At 58.7% G+C, this 17,372-nt stretch overlaps 1 protein-coding gene across 2 annotated transcripts; it reads left to right on the forward strand.

Moving 5' to 3' along the window:
• The first annotated feature begins 2,301 nt into the window (after positions 1 to 2,301).
• Positions 2,302 to 11,464, forward strand: TOB2 (transducer of ERBB2, 2). Of its 2 annotated transcripts, none has more exons than XM_087767852.1 (2): positions 2,302 to 2,622; positions 6,949 to 11,464. In XM_087767852.1, the coding sequence occupies exon 2, from the start codon at positions 7,035 to 7,037 to the stop codon at positions 8,055 to 8,057; it is 1,023 nt and encodes a 340-aa protein (XP_087623978.1). In that variant the 5' UTR covers positions 2,302 to 2,622; positions 6,949 to 7,034; the 3' UTR covers positions 8,058 to 11,464. The 2 variants fall into 2 exon arrangements, with proteins under 2 accessions (XP_087623978.1, XP_087623979.1); XM_087767853.1 differs by lacking the exon at positions 2,302 to 2,622 and adding an exon at positions 3,677 to 3,693.
• The last annotated feature ends 5,908 nt before the right edge of the window (positions 11,465 to 17,372 follow it).

Raw genomic sequence — 17,372 nt, forward strand, 5'->3', positions numbered from 1 at the left:
ACAACGCCAACTTCAAAAGTTGTTGGTTTTGGTTTTCTTTTTAATCAGTGGGAAAATGAGGAAGGATGGCTGCTGTGGCACGGTGGCTAGGAAGGACAGCACCAACAGATTTCTTAACACGTGGCGTTGACTGGCTTCAAAAGAAGTCCCCTTCAGGGGCAAAGGCAGGACCCAGGGTAACGGGTTCCTGAGCGGGGGAGGACAAACCAAACCCAGAAGGGTGCTGCGGATCTTTGTGGAAACGGGGCAAGAGAGGAACTTTGTATTTTTGCACTCGGGAGACGGTTGCTGCAGAGAATTACTTAACCAGAGGGGCACGGAGCAGCTCAGGAAGCGTCTGTGGTCTTTGTCCCTTTTGGAAATGGGCGATAAATGAAACATTCAAACATAACTCCGTATTATTGAGAAGATCTGATCCCAAGATGGAATGTGACTCCGCGGTGGGATTTTTCTTGGGAATTCTTCAGAACCAAGACAAAGAGGACGTTTCATGGGCCCGGCAAGCTACCCCCGCTGCAACAGGGACCGCGGCAGCCAAGACCGGTTCCCCCTCCCTGGTCTGCTTGTGTCAGCTCCAAGGAAGATGCCCGAGACGCGGCTGGGAGAGCCTGGAAACGCCATTCTCGCTGTCCCTTACGCTCGTTTGGAGCTTCGCTAGGGTCAAAAGCTGCCTTACATGTGGACAGCGAGGGCGCTTCGCACGTGGTGGCTGTCCGAGGCGATGGCCTCGGACCGTAAAATACGTGGCCTGCGGGTGCCTGCGGGGATTTTCTTCGTCTTCCTCGGGGCGAGCAACGGGTCCGGTTTAAACGGCAGAGCGCGGAGCCGTGCGCGCGGGCAGCTGGCCCGCTTCAGCCACGTATGGCGCTATCGTATGCGAGAAAAATACAGCCCCCCCCGCCCCGTAACGCTTCTCCTCCTGCCCCAAAGCAAGCGCGCGTGGTTTGTCTTCGTTGTGGAGGTTTATTTGCAGAATAAAAAGCCGGGCGGCGCTGGGCGAGTGCCTTCAGCTTGCCAGCGGGCGGCCCAGGCCCAGCCTTCGGGGCTGCAGGTGCCCACCATCCGCCCGCCACCCAGACAGGCGCCCGGCTGGCCCCGGGGACCGTCATCTCCGCGGCTGTCCTTCCCCAGGGCGGCGCTGGCTTGCGTAACGGCTCTCGGTAACGAGCCCGGCCGGCCCGGCCCGGCGGGAGCCCTCCCACGCCCCGCGGTGCGGGACAGCGGCGGCCGAGGCGGAGCAGGCCGCGGCCGCCCTGGCGACTACAACTCCCGGCAGCCCCCGCGCCGCGCCCGGCACCGCCCCCCTGCGCACACCCCCTTCGGCTGACTGGCTGAGGCAGCGGACCAATCCAAAGGCGCCGCCGGGCCCCGCCAGCCAATGGGAACGCTGTTGCTAACACGCCGCAGTTATTTTTAGCACGTCCGCCGCTCGCGCACCTTGCGGGTCCCTCGCCTCCGCCGCTGCCGGGCCGGCCCTCCCCTGACGGCGGAGGCGCACAGGCGTGCGGAGACAAAGTAGTCCGCGGGTTCCGCGCCGCGGGGCGGGGAGGGCGGGGCCGGGGGCCGCAGGGGTGGCCGTGCCGGCTCCCGCCCTCCCCGGGCTGACACCGGCAGGCCTTGCCCCGTTGTCCCCTGAGGGGGCGGGCCTGCGGCCCCCCCCGGCCTCCCCGCCCGTGTCACAGGCCCGGGGGTCCCCGGGGGCTCGCAGTGAGGGACGGCGCCGGGGTTGCCCGTTCTCCTCACGCCCTTCTGGGCGCCTCTCCCCCCGACTCTCCCGCCGGTGCCCTTATAGCGGGGCCTGGGGGTTCCAGCGCAGGAGTTCTTGAAGGCTCCGCTGGGGCTGTGCCGGGCATTTGTCCCCTCGGGAGCCCGAGCTCCCCGGGGCCGGTTCTGCCCTGGAGCCGGGGCCTGACAGCACCAGCCCCCCCACCCCGGCCTGCTGGGGCGACTGCCGCCAAGCACCCGTGGCGGGCGGCGGCGAGCAAAATGCCGGCCGGTTCCTTCCCTCCCCGCGCCCCTTCAGCACCTCGCCGTGCCCCCCCGCCTCAGGCTAAGCCGCTTGGGGAAATCCTCAGGTCAATCCTCATCCCCGCTAAACCCCCCCGCCCCTCCCCTCCCCTGGCGCCCGCGGTCGGGGCAGTCCCCGGTGCGGCTGCTGCACCGGCAGCGGGGGCAGAAAAGGGGGAAGCAGCGGGGGGCAGCCGGCACCCCCGTCCCCGGGGCGCTGCGGGCGGCGGGGCTGGGCGGGCGGCGAGGGGAGGGGGAAGTAGTCCCGGCCCGCCCTCCGCGACCGCATCACGCTGGGCGGGAGCGCGGATCCCTGCGCGGGGTTGCTAAGGGTGAAAGTTTGCCGTGAGTTGGCTCACTTGGGGCCAGGGCGCGGGCGGCTCCGGGCCGGCGGGGCGAGGAGAGGCGGCGGCGGCGGCAGCGACACCGACACCATCCGCACGCCCACCTCCCGGCGCTCCGCACCACCTCCGGCCCCCGCCGCAGCTGCTGGGCCCGCCCCGCGGAGGAACCGCACCGCCGGGGGAGAAGGCGAGGGGGGGGACGGGACGGGGCAGAGACCCGCGGCGCCCCCGACAGCCGCCACCAGCCGCCGGCCCTGGAGCCGAGGACGAAGTAAGTGGGGCCGGGGGCGCCCCCCCGTTCTCGGGCCGGGTCCCCCCCAGCCCGCAGCCCCTTCGTGGGCTCGGCCTGAGGGGGCTCCTCGTCCCCCTCCCCGCCCGGAGGAGGTCATTTGTCCCTCCGCGGAGGCTCCGTGCGGCTGCCGGCCCCCGGGGGCGGATTAATGGGGCTTCAGGGGAGGGGGGTGTGAAAGTCATTGGGTCGGTGGCGCTCCGCCGTGCCCCGGTTCACCATTTTGTTCTGTCCCCGTCGTCATCCCCCAGCAGTCGGACGGGGACGGGGCGGGGTGCGGCTCAGCCCCAGCAGCCCCCCAAAAGGCCGGGCTGGGCCTGGGGGGCGGCGGCGGGCGACCTGGGCTGCGGGGCGGGGGGGGGGGGGGGGGGATGTCGCGGGGGTGTCTCCCTTCCCGCACGGCGGACCCAGCCCCCGCGGGCTGCGGGGGGGGAGAAGCCCGGCGACAACAAAGGCGCTGCTGGGGCCGGGCCGGGCGCCGCCGGCCCCTCTCCCGGCGGAGGGGGGGCCCGGCCGAGGTGCCCTTGGCGGGCACGGGCGCCCCTGGGAAGGGGTCGTGTGGCGGCGGGGGGGGTCGGGCCTGCGTTTCCTTCGGGGGAAGGCGTCGGTGCGGCACCCCCCACGCCCCTCCCGATCCCCCAGGCCTCGGGGGCCGCCGCGGCGCCCCGCCGGGCGTGCGGGGCCCTTGGGGGGGGGCCTCCCCCCCTCCCCCGAATGGCGCTTTTGGGGACCTTGTTTGCGACCCCGTCTGCCCCCCCCCGGGGGGCCGGGACGCGCGGGGCTTGTGTGGCCTCTTGGGCTCCGTCCCGCAGCCGTGGGGTGGGGACGCGCCTCCCCGTCCCCGCCGAGAGGGAGGGGAGGGGACGGGAAGAAGGGGGCGGCTGCCCGGCGGTCCGGAGCGCCGGCCGCGGGGCGTGTTCCCCGCCGTGGGCAGCGCCGGGGCCGGCCGGCAGGGCGCATGTGCCGTGGAAAATTTTGTGCCCTGCCCCGCCGAGCGGAGCGCCGGGCCGGGCCCGCCGCGGGGGGCGACGGGAGGCGTAGTCCGGGGGCGAAGTAGGTCGCGGGGAGGGGAGAGGGGGTGAGGACTACAGCTCCCAGGGTGCCCCGCGGCGGCGGGGGGGGGGGGCGCTGTCCGGCCGGGTCACCAGAAATGGCCGCTCTCCCGGGGGGGGGGGGGGCGGCCGGCCGCCTGCTCGGGTACGTCCCCGCTCGCCTCGAGTGGGGCGAGCCCCTCCGCCGCCCGGGGGCGGGGTGGGGTGGGGCGGCTGGAAAGGGGGCCCCTGTGCCGGGCAGGTGCGGCCTGCCGCGGGGGCGCAGGTCGTCGTGGCGGCCCTCTTGTAGAACCCTTGGAAGCGCGGCTGGTGAGGGCCAGGCGGGAGGCGGCCAGGCCTCTCTCGGGAGCTCGGAGGGGGACTCGCAAGGTCACCCGCCGTGTTTGCGTAGCGAGGGCAGCGTTCCCCTGTTGTCTCTCCTCCGATGCAAGCGGGGCCGTTCGGCCTCTGGCCTGCCGATAAACGGGGGGTCTGAGGGGGCTCCTGCCTTCCCCCCGCAGAGGAGGGGAACGGCCCTTTGTTCCCTGCCCGCGCCTCGACCTGCTGCCCACGGAACAGTAAGCCTCTGCTTTGGACGTGCTGGCAATGTGGGCAAGCCTCTCTTTATGGAAGACTTGTCAGAATACCTTTTACCATCGATATTCAGTTGTTTCTTGTCTTGGAGCCATGCTGCTTCAGCTGCTTTTGTTATTTATTTATTTTATTTTATTATTACGTTATTGCATTTTGGTGCAGTAGAAGGAGATCGAGGGGGTCCTACTGGAGCACATCTGACCGTGTCAACAACCTGAGGAGCCAGTGGTATCTGACTTTTTGTGCCTTCTGCAAGTATCAGCGATATGCAGCTACCTTGGCAGCTCTTTGTATTATTAGGCTAATTAACTCATCTTTTTCATAGACAAGGTACAGAGTATTCCCCTTTTATGAAGGGGGAGTACTTCTTCAAGAAAAGAAAGAAAAAAAAAAAGGCAGTGATTCAGTGATTTACAATTGTGTCTCCTTGCTCTCTTCTGCAGAATGTTGATGAGGATGTGGGCTCCTCAAAGTATACTGAGGCATTTGTGTTGCAAATAAGGTGGTAACAAATTTTGGCCTTTGCTCCTTTCCCAATCTGTAACTTCTGATTTCTTACTAGATATTTGGATCTGGATTAGAATTTATCACATGAGATTAAAAGACTTACAAGCTGGCTGTTCTCCTGCGAAATTTGCTGGGATCCCAAGCTGTCCTCTCCCTCGGATGCCTCAAAGCCAAAGGAGTGAGAAGGCTCCATGTAATCCCCCCCTTGAGGTAGTGTGGGCTGTATAAGCTCTCGTTAACAGTTAGGTGTGCTCTTTCAGGGGTTTGCTTCATGCCATTTTCTCTAGAAGAGGTTCCGTCTCCGTGCTGAGACTCTTGCCTTCTGAAAATGGCTTCTCCTTGCTGTTCTCTGAAAAATTCTGGTTGCTTATTTCTTTGGTGTTCATCTGTTCTTATTTGAACTTGGTCAGGTCTCAGTGACCTACCAGAAGTTGTTATGCTACAGTAATTCCTTAAGGCAGGTTTTAAAGGCAAGGCTAAGGCTTCTCTCCATCTTCTATCCCCTCATTCCTGTGTTTTTTCTTCTTGCTGAGTCAAACCCGAAGGGGATTCCTTCCAGAACTGACCACCTTGTTGGTAGACTTGAGGTGTGGGGTCTGCTTCTGGTTACCATCGTCTTGAAGCCAAGCCTCTCTGAACTTGGATGAGTACAGAAAAAGCGTAGAATCCAGACGCCCGTTTTTTCTTTTTGTGTAATAAAGCCTCAAAATATTTGAGGGTTTCTTTAAAATTTATTTAATCCTTCTTGTCCACTAAACTAGACCAAGCAAACAAGTCTGGTCAGTTTTTTCTTCCTCCTGACCTAGGCCAGTGTGGATGCCTGGCTGTGCTGCTGGGACTCCCAGTTTTCCAGGGGAATGCTGACACCGTATGTTTGTACTCCATCCCCACCCCCAAATAATTGGCACATGTCGTAAACATTGGCTTCAGTGCTGCGTGAGAGCATCCCCAAAGCCCATTTTAGGAAGACGGTTGAACACGGTGTGTCTGAGCAAGGTGAGGGCAGCTGAAGACAGCGGCCTCTGACTAAGCTGCCAATTAAAAACTGGATCTTCTGCTTCCCCATGGAGAGGCATGGAGGCTACTAGAAGTGTGCTTCCTCTTAAAATATCTGTGGGATTCGTGTTCTTTGGATGGGTGACAGAGCGCGGTGCTGACCTACCTGGGGTTTTTTTGTACCCAGATGAACATTGTTTGCAAATCTGTGTATAATGGGAGACTTGAGTGTTGTGGTTTTGCATTGTGTTTTTGTGGGTTCTCTCCATTTCGGAGACTTCCTCACGAGGGAGGGAAGGAGGATTACTTCAGTCTTTGGCAAGCAATTTCAGTTTTTATTAAGCAGGTACCTGATCCTGGCAGAGCTCATCTTCCCTCTGCGTAGGGATAAGCGGTGCGAACTGTATTGGACAGGCTGTTGGCACGTGTGTGTTTTGTGACCCCATGCGTGCTTCCTGCCCCCCTCTCCCCTCCCAACTGAATTAAACTGGGATTTCAGGCTTGGAGCTAGGCAGAGCCTCAACCGGGTACGCTTAATAAGATATGTGCCTGTCAGTCAAGGGGATAGTAAACACGGGCCGGCAGCTGGTGCCTCGGCACCCTCCCTCGCTCCTTCTCGTCCCTTCGGCGCTTGTGCCAGCAGGACGCGGCACCCGGCACAACCAGCCGGCCTCCTGGAGGAGAGGCTGGCCCTGCCGTCCTGAGCGCGAGCGGGTCTCTGCCCAAGCTGCCGAGCCAGTCACGAGGCCGTTCAGGTGGTGCGCTTATGTTCTGGAGGGGCTGGTGCAGGTGAGCCGTGATGGAAGCAGCTGAGTTGCCAGGGCATAGAGAGGCGTGTTAGATGTGCTGAAATAGCTCTGCCAGAGCAGACAGTTGGCCTGCCGGGTTTCAGCAGCGGTACTTGGCAGCGAGGTGAGCATAATGTACGTGCCTGTGTGCGGGTAGTAGCTACACCCTTATTTCTTCTGTAGAGGAGCAGGGAGATTCCTCCCTACCAGCCTCTCTGTTTTGAGGGCCAGTAGATTTGGGGCGACTCTCCTAGAGAGCGTCGCCGCTTGTTAGCGTTTATGCAAACTGCTCGTTCCGCTTTTGTTAATGAAAAACTGCAGCTGTTCATCCCAACAGGTGGAGAGGAGTTGTGTTCTCTTGTCTTCATCCATCCTTTTCTCTCTTTCCCTAGGTCTGCTTGGAGCCAAATCTTGTCTATGTGTGTGTCATTTTGTCTCTTTTAATACACTGCCCTGACTTGCTTGCTGCGAAGGGAGTATGCATCTGGAGATCAAAGTTGCTCTTAACTTCATCATCTCATACCTGTACAACAAGCTTCCTCGGAGGCGGGCAGACCTGTTTGGTGAGGAGCTAGAGCGCCTGCTGAAGAAGAAATATGAGGGTCACTGGTACCCGGAGAAGCCTCTGAAGGGATCTGGCTATCGCTGTGTTCATATAGGGGAGACGGTGGATCCAGTGGTGGAGCTGGCGGCCAAGCGGAGTGGGCTGGCCGTGGAGGATGTGCGCGCCAACGTGCCGGAAGAGCTGAGTGTCTGGATCGATCCTTTTGAGGTTTCCTACCAGATCGGCGAGAAGGGCTCTGTTAAGGTCCTCTACCTGGATGACAGCGAGGGCTGCAGCGCTGTGGAGCTGGACAAGGAAATCAAGAGCAGCTTCAACCCTGACGCCCAGGTATTTGTCCCCATCGGCAGCCAGGACAACTCGCTGTCCAACTCTCCGTCCCCCTCCTTCGGCCAGTCACCTAGCCCCACCTTCATCCCTCGCTCTGCCCAGCCCATCACTTTCACCACTGCCACCTTTGCTGCCACAAAGTTCGGCTCTACCAAGATGAAGAAGGGCGGAGGAGCCGGAGGAGGGGGCGGCGGAGCAGGGGCTGGGCAGCAGCCGAGGATGGTCAGGTCTCCCACCACCAACCTGCTGAAGCACAAGGGACTCTCCCTGTCTATGCACTCTCTGAACTTCGTCGGGAGCACTGGGAGCCAAGCCCCGCAGTCGCAGCTCTCCCCCAACGCCAAGGAGTTCGTTTACAACGGCGGGTCGCCGGGAGCCAGCAGTCTCTTCTTCGATGGTGTTGCCAGTGAGAGCCAGGCCAGCAGCATCCCGCCGACATCGCAGTTCAACACCGGCACGGGTGGTACCTTTGATATGGCTCAGGTCTTCGGTGGCAGCACCAACAGCCTCTTTTTGGAGAAGTCTCCCTTCGTGGAAGGACTCAGCTACAACCTGAATGCCATGCAGTATCCCAGCCAGTCGTTCCAGCCTGTCGTCCTGGCCAACTGAACACAAGGAAGGAGAGTATTTTGGGGCGGGGAGGGAGGGGGGGGAAACAAGAACAAAACAAACAAAAAAGAGGGAGAGAAAAGAAAAATAGAAATATACAGAAAATATTCAAATCTTATAAATATAGCTTCTTGGGAAAAGAGAGAGCCCAGTGTTGTTGCGCTGTGCTGGCAACGCTCCTGAAGCACTGACTTGTTTTTTAACTCAGTCCCTGTGCTTTTTTCCTACTTGCTTTTTTACTCCTTAAATGAGTCTTGGGATTTTTTCGGTTTGTGTTTCCCCCTTCCCCCACCCCAGCCCAGGACTGGTGCAAACATAGGTCACGATGCTCCTGATTCCCTGCACCACCCCCAGCGCTGGACACGGGGTTCTTCCACCCGGGTGTAGGGACATCGTCTTCGTACCACCTCGCTGGAGGAGAGACGGGGAGGGGATGAGTCAGTGTCAGTGGAGATACACACACTCTTGTTGCGTGCTAGCCAGAAACGGGTGGGTGGGCTTGCTTTTCTGTTACAGCTCTGCATGCAGACGGAGAGCATCTACTGTGCCCACGGGCAGAGACCGTTGTGCTGATGTTGCTCCGGGCTCTCCAGCCCGGGCTGGCGTCAGCTGTTCTGTCTGTGTGCTGAAAAGCAGTAACTCTTCTCCTTGACCGCTTCCCGGCACGTAGCAGGGAGGGCAGAGCGTTACTGTGAAATGGCTTCTTCCTGCTCCCTTCCTCATCCGCGCTTCCAGACGCAGCTACAGGAGAACAGCGCCTTGAACTGAGGGACTCTGGTTATTGTCCCCTTCTGCGCGTGAGCGAGGGGGCCTTTCTGTGCCCGGTCGGTCCGGGCGACAGCCCTGTGGTGTGGAAACGCCGCCCGCCTGTCCCTGCGGCTGGGGGAGGTGGCGCTGAGCCAGGCGGCCCCGCTCGGATCCTGCCCCTGCTTCCCAGACCTCTCCAGCAGCAGGGGCCAGCATCCACCGGCGGTCAGCTGGGGTGGCCTCCTGAGTCTGAGTTCTTGTTTCCTGCTGTGAATTCATCTTCTTGTCTTGGAGAGGGAGAGTTCCTTCTTTTTTAGTTAGAGAGGCAGCACTACTTTTGAGGAAGAGAAAGGGCTATGGTGTTGAAGCTGCTCTCTTGAGTGGTAGCGTAAGGGTTTGTGCTTTCAGCCAGGTACACACCTGACTAAATCCCCTCCCCTGCCTTCCTGGAGGAGCGGGAGGAGGCGGCTGATCTGGTGCGGAAGGGAAGCACCTAGCGTAAACTCATCATTCCAGCCAGATCACGTCAGCGCGGACGGCGGGAGGCTTAGCGCGGAGACAGGCACTTGGAAGGCGAGCGGCCATCCCAGGGCGCGAATGTACGGTGCCTTCCCGCCGCAGGGCTAGGATCTGGGAATGCCCCTGCAGCTTTCCCCGGGATGATGTGCTGCAGTCGGGCAGTAGTGGCTTCTCAGCTAGGTCGCTTCTGTGTCGGGGACTCCAAAACCCACCTTTACAGGAAGCTGAAGGAGGGCTGCTGCTTGCCCAGGCAGGGTGGAGGCTCTCTAGGTGGGAAGGAGGCCTCCTTGGAGGCTGTTGTGGGAGTATGGAAGCGTGCATAGAGGAGAGAGGTGGAGATGATGAGACTCCAGTCTTTGAAGTTCTCAGTTTAAAAGAAAAATAAGCTTTTTGCTGCCTCCCAAACTTGAGGTTTGGTTTTCTTTTAATGATGTCTCTGGAGCACCCTCTGAAACCCACTTCTCCTGTATCTGTCGAACCAACGTGCTCTTTCAAGACATCCCTGTTTCAGGGGACGTGAGCTTGAACTCGCGCTTTTCCCGCTCCCTTCCCTCAAGCTGAGATGAAGGCGCTCCAGCCCTCTTGTAGTTCTGTTGCCAATGAGCCTTTGCAGAGGTAACGGGCTGTCCCAGGGAGACGGCTGCTGCCCGCAGCTCTTTAAGGCGAGTTTCCAGCACCACACCCTTCCCCTCGCTGCGTGACGGGGGGAGGCACGGTCCCGGCCTCGTGCCCAGCGTGGGTTCCCGAGCAGGCTGCTTCCCATCGAGCTATGACCAATGTGGCAGGTGGGCGCGGTGAGCGGAGCTCAGCTTAGATTCCCCCAAACCAGCGCCCGCAGCCTCAACCCTGCAGGTTTCCAGACTAGGGCAAGTTGCTGAGGAATGGCTGAGCTGTCTGGGTTTTCCCTTTTTTTCTTTTTTTTTTTTTTTTTTTTTCCCCCCTTGAAGCCCCCAGTTACGGACGTTACCACTGCCACCTCGTCCTTTTTCCCCGGGAGCGCGCCACTTGAGTGCCAGCCCACTCGCCACGCTGGGACTGAGGGGCGCTCAACCCGCGATTGCGGGACCCGATCCAGTTGCCCCCCGCTGTCCCCACAGCTGGCAGAGTCACCCGCGAGCCGCTGCCGCGGGATGGTGTGCTCTCCTCCGGCACAGGGAGGGAGGGGAGAGGCGGGGATGCCCCCCCCGCGGCCACCTGCTTATGTGTGTGAAGCTTCGATGCCGCTTTGCCCTGCCACACGTATTATACCTGCTTTAAAAATAGCGGTGTGAGTGGAAGGAGGAAGAGAGGAGGGACCAACCTCTTTGTATCTTAAAAGGAAAAAAGCGTGCTTCAGAAATGTTCCTCCAGCGTCAGGCAGCAATGGAAACTAACGGCCTTTTCGGGTCTTTTCTAGTCTTGGATGTAGGCGTTCAGCTTCAATTTTATTTTTTAAAAACCTGCACTAATTTACCTGGTTTCTTAGGAAGAGAAGAGAGAAATTTTTTTTTAACTTTTATTTTTTATGGGTTTGTGTTCTTTTTGTTGATGTCTGTTTGTATTGAATAATTTGCTACATTTGTAAAATGTAAGAGGTATATATAATATATGTATATTTCTAACGTAAAAAAAAACTGTAATTTTTTTCTTTTCAAGATTTTTTCTTAAAAAGAGGAGAGAAAAAAATATTTTTTCAGGAAAAAAACTTTAAAAAAAAAAGAAGTGGTGAAGATTCTTTTCTCCCCAGTCAGCCTCCCTCCTTTCCCTCCCGCCCCTCTCCGAGGAGTGAATCAACAGTTGCCTTGTGGGAGAGAATGAGTGAAAGAGGACAGAAGCCTGTATGTCTCCGAGCAGAGGATTTCTGCGTGTGCTCTGCTTGGGTTTCTTTCTGAGAAGGGGGCGACTGAGAGGGGGAACCAGGGGGTTGCTGTCTTTTTTTTTTTTTTTCTTTTTTTTTTTTTTTTCTTTAGCGAAGGAGGAATACAATCAAGAGTTTTGTATTCAGAATGTTGTGCAATATTTTGGAACGGGACATTGGTGTGTCTAGAGATTTAGTTAAAAACAAAAAAAAAACAAAAAAACAAAACAAAAAGGTTGATCAAATCTGTACAGTTTCTATTGTTCCAGATTTTTTTAAGTTTGTATTAAAAGCATGATATAATAACCCATTGTCGTCTGGTGAGTGCTCGGTGGGGAGAGAACACCTCTGCCCTGCCTGTTGCCGGGCGAGGAGGAACACGGCTGCCTTCCCTGCCCGCCTTCGGATGAACCGGCGCCTTGGCCTCGTCCTCTCGCAGGCAAGGCCGCTGGTTTGCGGGGCGCTCGGCGGAGGTTTCGTTAGGAGTCGGGCATAGCCCGGTGATGCCCGGGCTCGTGCAGCGCGGCGAGGGCGGCTGTCTCCCTGGCCCCTCCCGCTGCCGAGAAGAGCAGCAGCATAGGACAAAGCGGCGGTGCGCCTGGCCTGGCCTTCCCGGGCCCTGCCGTGATTCAGCTCCCTGGGACGTGGAGGGGGAGAGCTGGCTCTCCTCCCCGGGGGAGAGGAGGGAGTGGGAGGCCTTGCCTTTGGCACATGGTGCCCCGGGGGCCTTCAATCAATCAGCAGAGTTCCTAAAATACCCGGCTTCTGCGGCAGCTCGGGGCCATCGCCTGCGGGACGGGGCTGGGATCGCTCTGGTGTCATTGCACGGGGCGTATGGAGCCTTCCCAGGCAGCGGTTTCTGCAGAGGGGGTGCTGTTTGTGGGTTGACTGCTCTCCCCTCGGTGCAAACCAGTTTGGGTTTACCCCGGGGCACCTGAGGTACTTGCTTGGCAAAGGAGGCCTCGAGGTGCCTGTGCAGGCCCTGCCCTCCCTGCTGTGAATCTTCATCCAAGGTGACTTCTCATAGCAGCGTGGGCTTGAGGCTGGATATGAGAGCAAGCAGTGATGATGAAGGTCTGATTTTGTTTCTCTTCTCTTTCTAACCTCTCATTTTTGTCAGAGGGAGCTGCTCCTTCTTAGCAAAACGAGATGCGATGGCCCCTCTGTGCTGAGGAAGATGCCGAAGCGCCTGTCCCACCCACCGTGTGCCGGATGGCACCGCCGTGTGACCCAGCTTCCCTGGCCCCACCACGCTCCTGCTGCCTCCTGCTCGAGGGGTGGCTCACAGCTCTCCGCGCCGCCTTCTTAAAAAGCTGTTGAAGGGAGCTGCTCTGAATGTACTTGAGGAAACCAAACGTGGAGCTGGTCCTGGCTGCTGGCTCCTGCTAGCACCCTTACCCGCGCCCCCTCAGCCCCTCTAGCCTGAATTTCTTCCTGGAGGAGCTCACGCTGCCTTGCCCTTGGCTTTGCAAGCCCTGGGAGCTGGGCTGCTGCTCGTTCCTGCTGCGCGCCACGTGACTGTCACACTCTGCTAAGCAGCAAAACTATTTTTTCCCCTTTGTGTCTCAAACCCCTCGTAATCATTTATCTAAAGCACGCACAAATGCTTGCCCTCGGACATGTTTCTGGAAATGGAAAATCGAGGGTGAGTATGTGCCTTCCTGATCCTTGCCCTGCATTTGCTCGGCTGTGACACGGGGAGGCATGGAGCCCTTCCCTTTTTGGGCACAGGTACACGGAGCGGTAGGGCCTGGCGTTAGTTTACAGCTGATAGCTGCGCAGCTTGGGCAGGGATTAGGGAAAAGGCTTAGTAGAGCCTCGTTCCTCATGAGGAACAGGGCTGTGTTGTCAGCCCTGTGCTGTCTCAGGGAGCCTGAAGGGTGTGGGGAGGTGAAACACCCGCCTGGAAGCAGCGTGCAGGGACGGGGATCTGCCCTCCGTCAGCCTTCAGCGAGGAAAGGAGGTGCCGGAGCCCCGCGCTCAGCCGGTGCGGGGTGATGCCTGGGCGTGGGAATATTTGCTGGGTGTTTGGGCAGTGACCGAGTCGGTCCCCAGATAGGGTGTTCCAGCAAGGCATGGCGGCAAGATGGGACTTGTCTCCTGAAACCTCCAAAGCGAGGGGCGTGGGGGTGTTGTTTAGACACTTGTCACAGGGGACTCCGTTATTAAGAAGGAAACTTGAAACTTGAGTCACCGAGCGGGCGGGGTCCCACCTGAAAGGAGGAGACAGCTCGGGTAGAAAATGCCACGCTTCAGCATTTGGCTTTTCAGTCTGTGACAGCAGCAGTTTCTGACACGAATCGGGCTGTGCTGGGAGAGAGAGGGGGCTGGTGCCTGGAGGAAAGCCTTATGCAAGCGCGAAAAGCCGTCTGTAAGGCAGCCGTGCCCTGGACTGTGTTTTAAATACAGGCCCAGCAAAACAGCCCGAGTTTGCTCCGTCAGGAGAGCGTCTCCCGCTGCCCCAGAGCCTCCCGGAGACTTGGGATTATTGGAATTGAATAACGCATGGCGCAGGCGCCGCCGACAGCGGGTGCCTCCCTGTGCCCCGGCACTTGCCGACATGCCAGGACCGAGAGGTGGAAAAACACCGCTGGTGGGGGGGCTGGGACCCGCCGAGTCCTTGGCGTCCCCGAGGAGCGCTCCTGCCAACGCCACCTGCTCCCCGCTCACGTGGCACCTGGCAGGTGCGAGGGCCGAGGCTGACGCCGTGGCCGTGGAGGGACGGCCAGGTCTTCCCACTGCGAACGCGTCCGCCGCCGGAATGCAGGCACCAGCCCAGAGGCAAGCTGTGGCCAGGGTTAGCCGCCTCCCAAACCTTGTGCTTTTCCCTTCGCTTTCTATGGCCGGGCTCCAATTCAAACACAGCCAGGAACACGCTCGCCCCGGCCCTTGCAGAGCTGTTCTTCTACTGTCCCCCTCGCCGCCGCCTGCGTCGTCACCTCCTGAAACCTGGTCCACTTTTTATAAAGCAGCGAAATAGCAAAACTTTCACCCCCCCGCCCCAAGACGCCTCGGTGAAGGCTAAGCCCCGGCCGGCACGCATGGTGCTCTTGAGTCGTGCCGGTCAGTAAAGAGCCAACTTGCGTGACGGCCAATTTATGCGTGGCCATTGCCAGCGGCAAAAGTGACTCCAGCATGGTAAGTGCGTGTGCCGGGGAGGGACACATGATTTTTTTTTTCCCCAAGAAGCCCTCAGAGGCACGGCAGCGGGTTAGGAAAAGGAGATCTCTGCGAAGGAGGTTCAGGGTCAAATTTTGCCGCTTTGCCTTGAGGAAGGGCAGGGAATGGTGCAGGTGGAGGCGTGGGGAAGCCTGCTCCCTCTTCACCGAGCGCCAAGGAGGCAAGTGTGGTCCCTGTGTTATTCAGCAGTTGTTGAGACCTAGCTGAGGGTTTTTTTTGCTTATTTTTGTTGGCCTTGCACAGCCTGCCGCACTGCCGGCGCAGCCTGACTGCTGAAGGAAGCAGATTCCCGGGAGGGAGCATGTCCCTCCCACTTGACAGGGTGTTTCCACCAAGGACAAAGTTTTCCTTCAAGTGAATCAGCCAGAAACTGCTTGCAGAAGGTGCAGCTGGGGCTTTCATTAGAAAAAAAACCAAACCCAAAGTAGTCCACACAAGGTGATGTGTAGGGAGGCCAATGGGCAGTGTTGCTGCAGCAGGACACGCTTCTTCCATGGGCCTCATGTTGCCTGCTGAGCTCGGCGAATTCACACAAGGGCCAAGTCCAGCTTCCCTCAGCCACAGGCGCTTTTGCATTCCCTGATCTTCCTGCGGTCAGGTTCGGCGTCAACACGTGCTGCTCTGGGCTCCCGCAGAGGCCTGAGCGGTGCCACAGCAGGCCCTGGGCGCCTTTCCAAAATCTACCGAGGTTGCCCTCTGTCCCTGCCTCTGCCCAGCATTGCTGCGTGGCACCCGGCTGCAGCCAGAAGGACGCACCGGTGTCACCCGCAGAGCCTGCTGCCTGCCAAAGCGGCGGCGCTCACGCAATGAACGGGGCAAGTGAGGGGCCATGGGCATGCAGGAAAACCGGGGGGGAACCGAAGAGACCTCATCTGCCAGGGGAGTGCTGGGGTTTGCATCCTTGGGGGAACACGGTGGAGAATGCGGGGGAAAGAAGCAGCAGAGATGTCTGAAAGACCACGAACACGAGCCAGGGAAGGACTGAGGAGCAGAGGGAAGAAGGACAGCACCCTGGGGACACCTGAGGTGTTTGCACACAGGGGCAAACATCGCAGGGAGGTGGGGGAGGCGGGAACTCCCCTCTTCCCTTCGCCACCCCGTGAAACGGTGGGCGTTCCTCGTGACCCGACATGGGCGCCAGCTGCACAGGCCTCCTTCCCGGCTGGCACAGCCCAGCGTAACCTCCCCGTCCCCACATGCCTCCCTGCTTGTCACACTCTCTCGCACGATTGTCCTCCAACACGGTGGTTCCCCTCTGGGGACGTGGCCTGCTCTCGCAGGGCGTCCGTGAGTCACGGCGCTGTCATTGCCTCCAGCACAGACCTGGAGACGCCGAGGCTCGGGGAGGGGCTGCGGCCTCGCTGTGCTTGCGGGGAGCCCGAGCGCTGGCGCCGGCACCCGCTGGTCTCTCCTGCCGCCTCACGCTGACCCCGCCAGCGCCGGGAGCTGCCCCGAGCGGGAAAGGGGATGATGCAGAGGGATGGGATGGAGACACGCCGGGGGAGGACAGCATATCCCTTGCAGCCACGCCATTGCCAGCCATCCACCGAGGAAGGGAAAGGACTTGACAAACCCAGATGAAAATAGGATCCAACAAAATAAACCCAGAAAGGGCGCAGGTGGGCTGTGATGTTCCGAGGCAGAGCCGAAGGTGCCCATTGCTGCTGAGGAGAGCAGCCTTGCTGCGTAAGCAGTCGCTGTTGGACAGGGCAATGAACGCTGTAACCTACAGCCTAAGTGCTAACATATCAGCATGGGGAACCATGAATTGCTGATTTTTTGAAACATAAGCAAGGAAACTTTCCTATATTCCAGATTATAAATCACAGCACAGACCGAGCGTATAAAACCACACAAGAGAGACCTCACTTGGTCCTTCAAACTAGAAACTTGGCCATTGAGACTAACTGGTTGATACAAAGCCAGCTAAGGAAGATTATTTTATTCTGATAAGGCTTTATTTTTAATCTTGGAGCTACTCTCTTCTCCAAAGCCACAATGCTCTTTGAAAAATATTATTTTCCTCCATGGAGATACTTGTTCTGGGAATTTTTTGACCAACTGGTGCACATGAGTAGAAACCTTCCCAAAGTCAACGCTTACAGAGGTGATAGTGGGGACTACAACAGCTCCATAGCAAGCAGAGAATAATACAGCATCTAACCAGCACATACTCAAAGTCATATTAGACCAGTATTTATTGCAGGAGAACGCCACTGACCACACCTCTTTGTCATACAGATGTTCAGCACACAGACAACATCACAGCTGAGGAGATTTTCCTACTTTATATTTTTAAGAAAAAACTCCAGGCTTCCCAATGTGCACCTTAAAATGCTACGAAAGGACCTGAGTCCATCCAACCTTGGCCCCAGTGTTTTATATTGTGGAGTGCCTGAGACCGAAGTGCTGACTTCTCTGAGCGCACGGAGTAACTACTAAGAGCTGCTGTGGGGACCCGTGGGTCTTCCAGCAGCACCGGCGTGATCTCTGCCCCCTGTCACTGAGCTTCCCTGGAAAGCGGGATGAACTGGTTGAACGAGGTCGCCCGAGGACCACAACGCTAATCTGCAAAGCATCACTAGGAAGTGGAGGTCTGTGTTAGTAACTGTGTGCTGACCCTTCCCTTGCCTGGCCAGTAGAGCTTCATAGTCCAGAACCGGTTGGGGCTGGACATCTTCCTTTAACGTACCTGGAGAGTCCTGCAAAGTTGCACAAGTGTCTTCCCCAGAGCTGCTCTCCCCACGTAGGGCTGTGAGAGCGGGTGGGAGCTGCCCGTTACCATGAGGAAGCCCCAAGAGCAAGACCACAGCACCCCGCTGGAGAAGCCCATGTCGCCTCAGTGGTGCGGCAAAGCTTCCTGCAAAAGGTTGAAGGTGCTTTTCGGCTTCCACAGCCTGAGAGGTAAAAGGCGGGGGTCGCTGTGCCTGGTTGAAAAACCCCACTGATTTTAGCCACTGTGATCTCGACAGAATTGGGTACAGGGAGCTGGCTATGATCTCACACAAAAAAAAGCCTCCTTCGGGTATTTT

The sequence above is a fragment of the Nipponia nippon genome, unplaced genomic scaffold, assembly GCF_047370975.1.
Source record: "Nipponia nippon isolate SJK-2023a ecotype South Korea unplaced genomic scaffold, ASM4737097v1 scaffold_3, whole genome shotgun sequence".
Lineage (NCBI taxonomy): Eukaryota > Metazoa > Chordata > Aves > Pelecaniformes > Threskiornithidae > Nipponia > Nipponia nippon.

What these genes read in the sequence shown, in the direction of transcription:
- TOB2 (XM_087767852.1), top strand. Translation starts at nt 7,035, where the DNA reads ATGCATCTGGAGATCAAAGTTGCTCTTAACTTCATCATCTCATACCTG.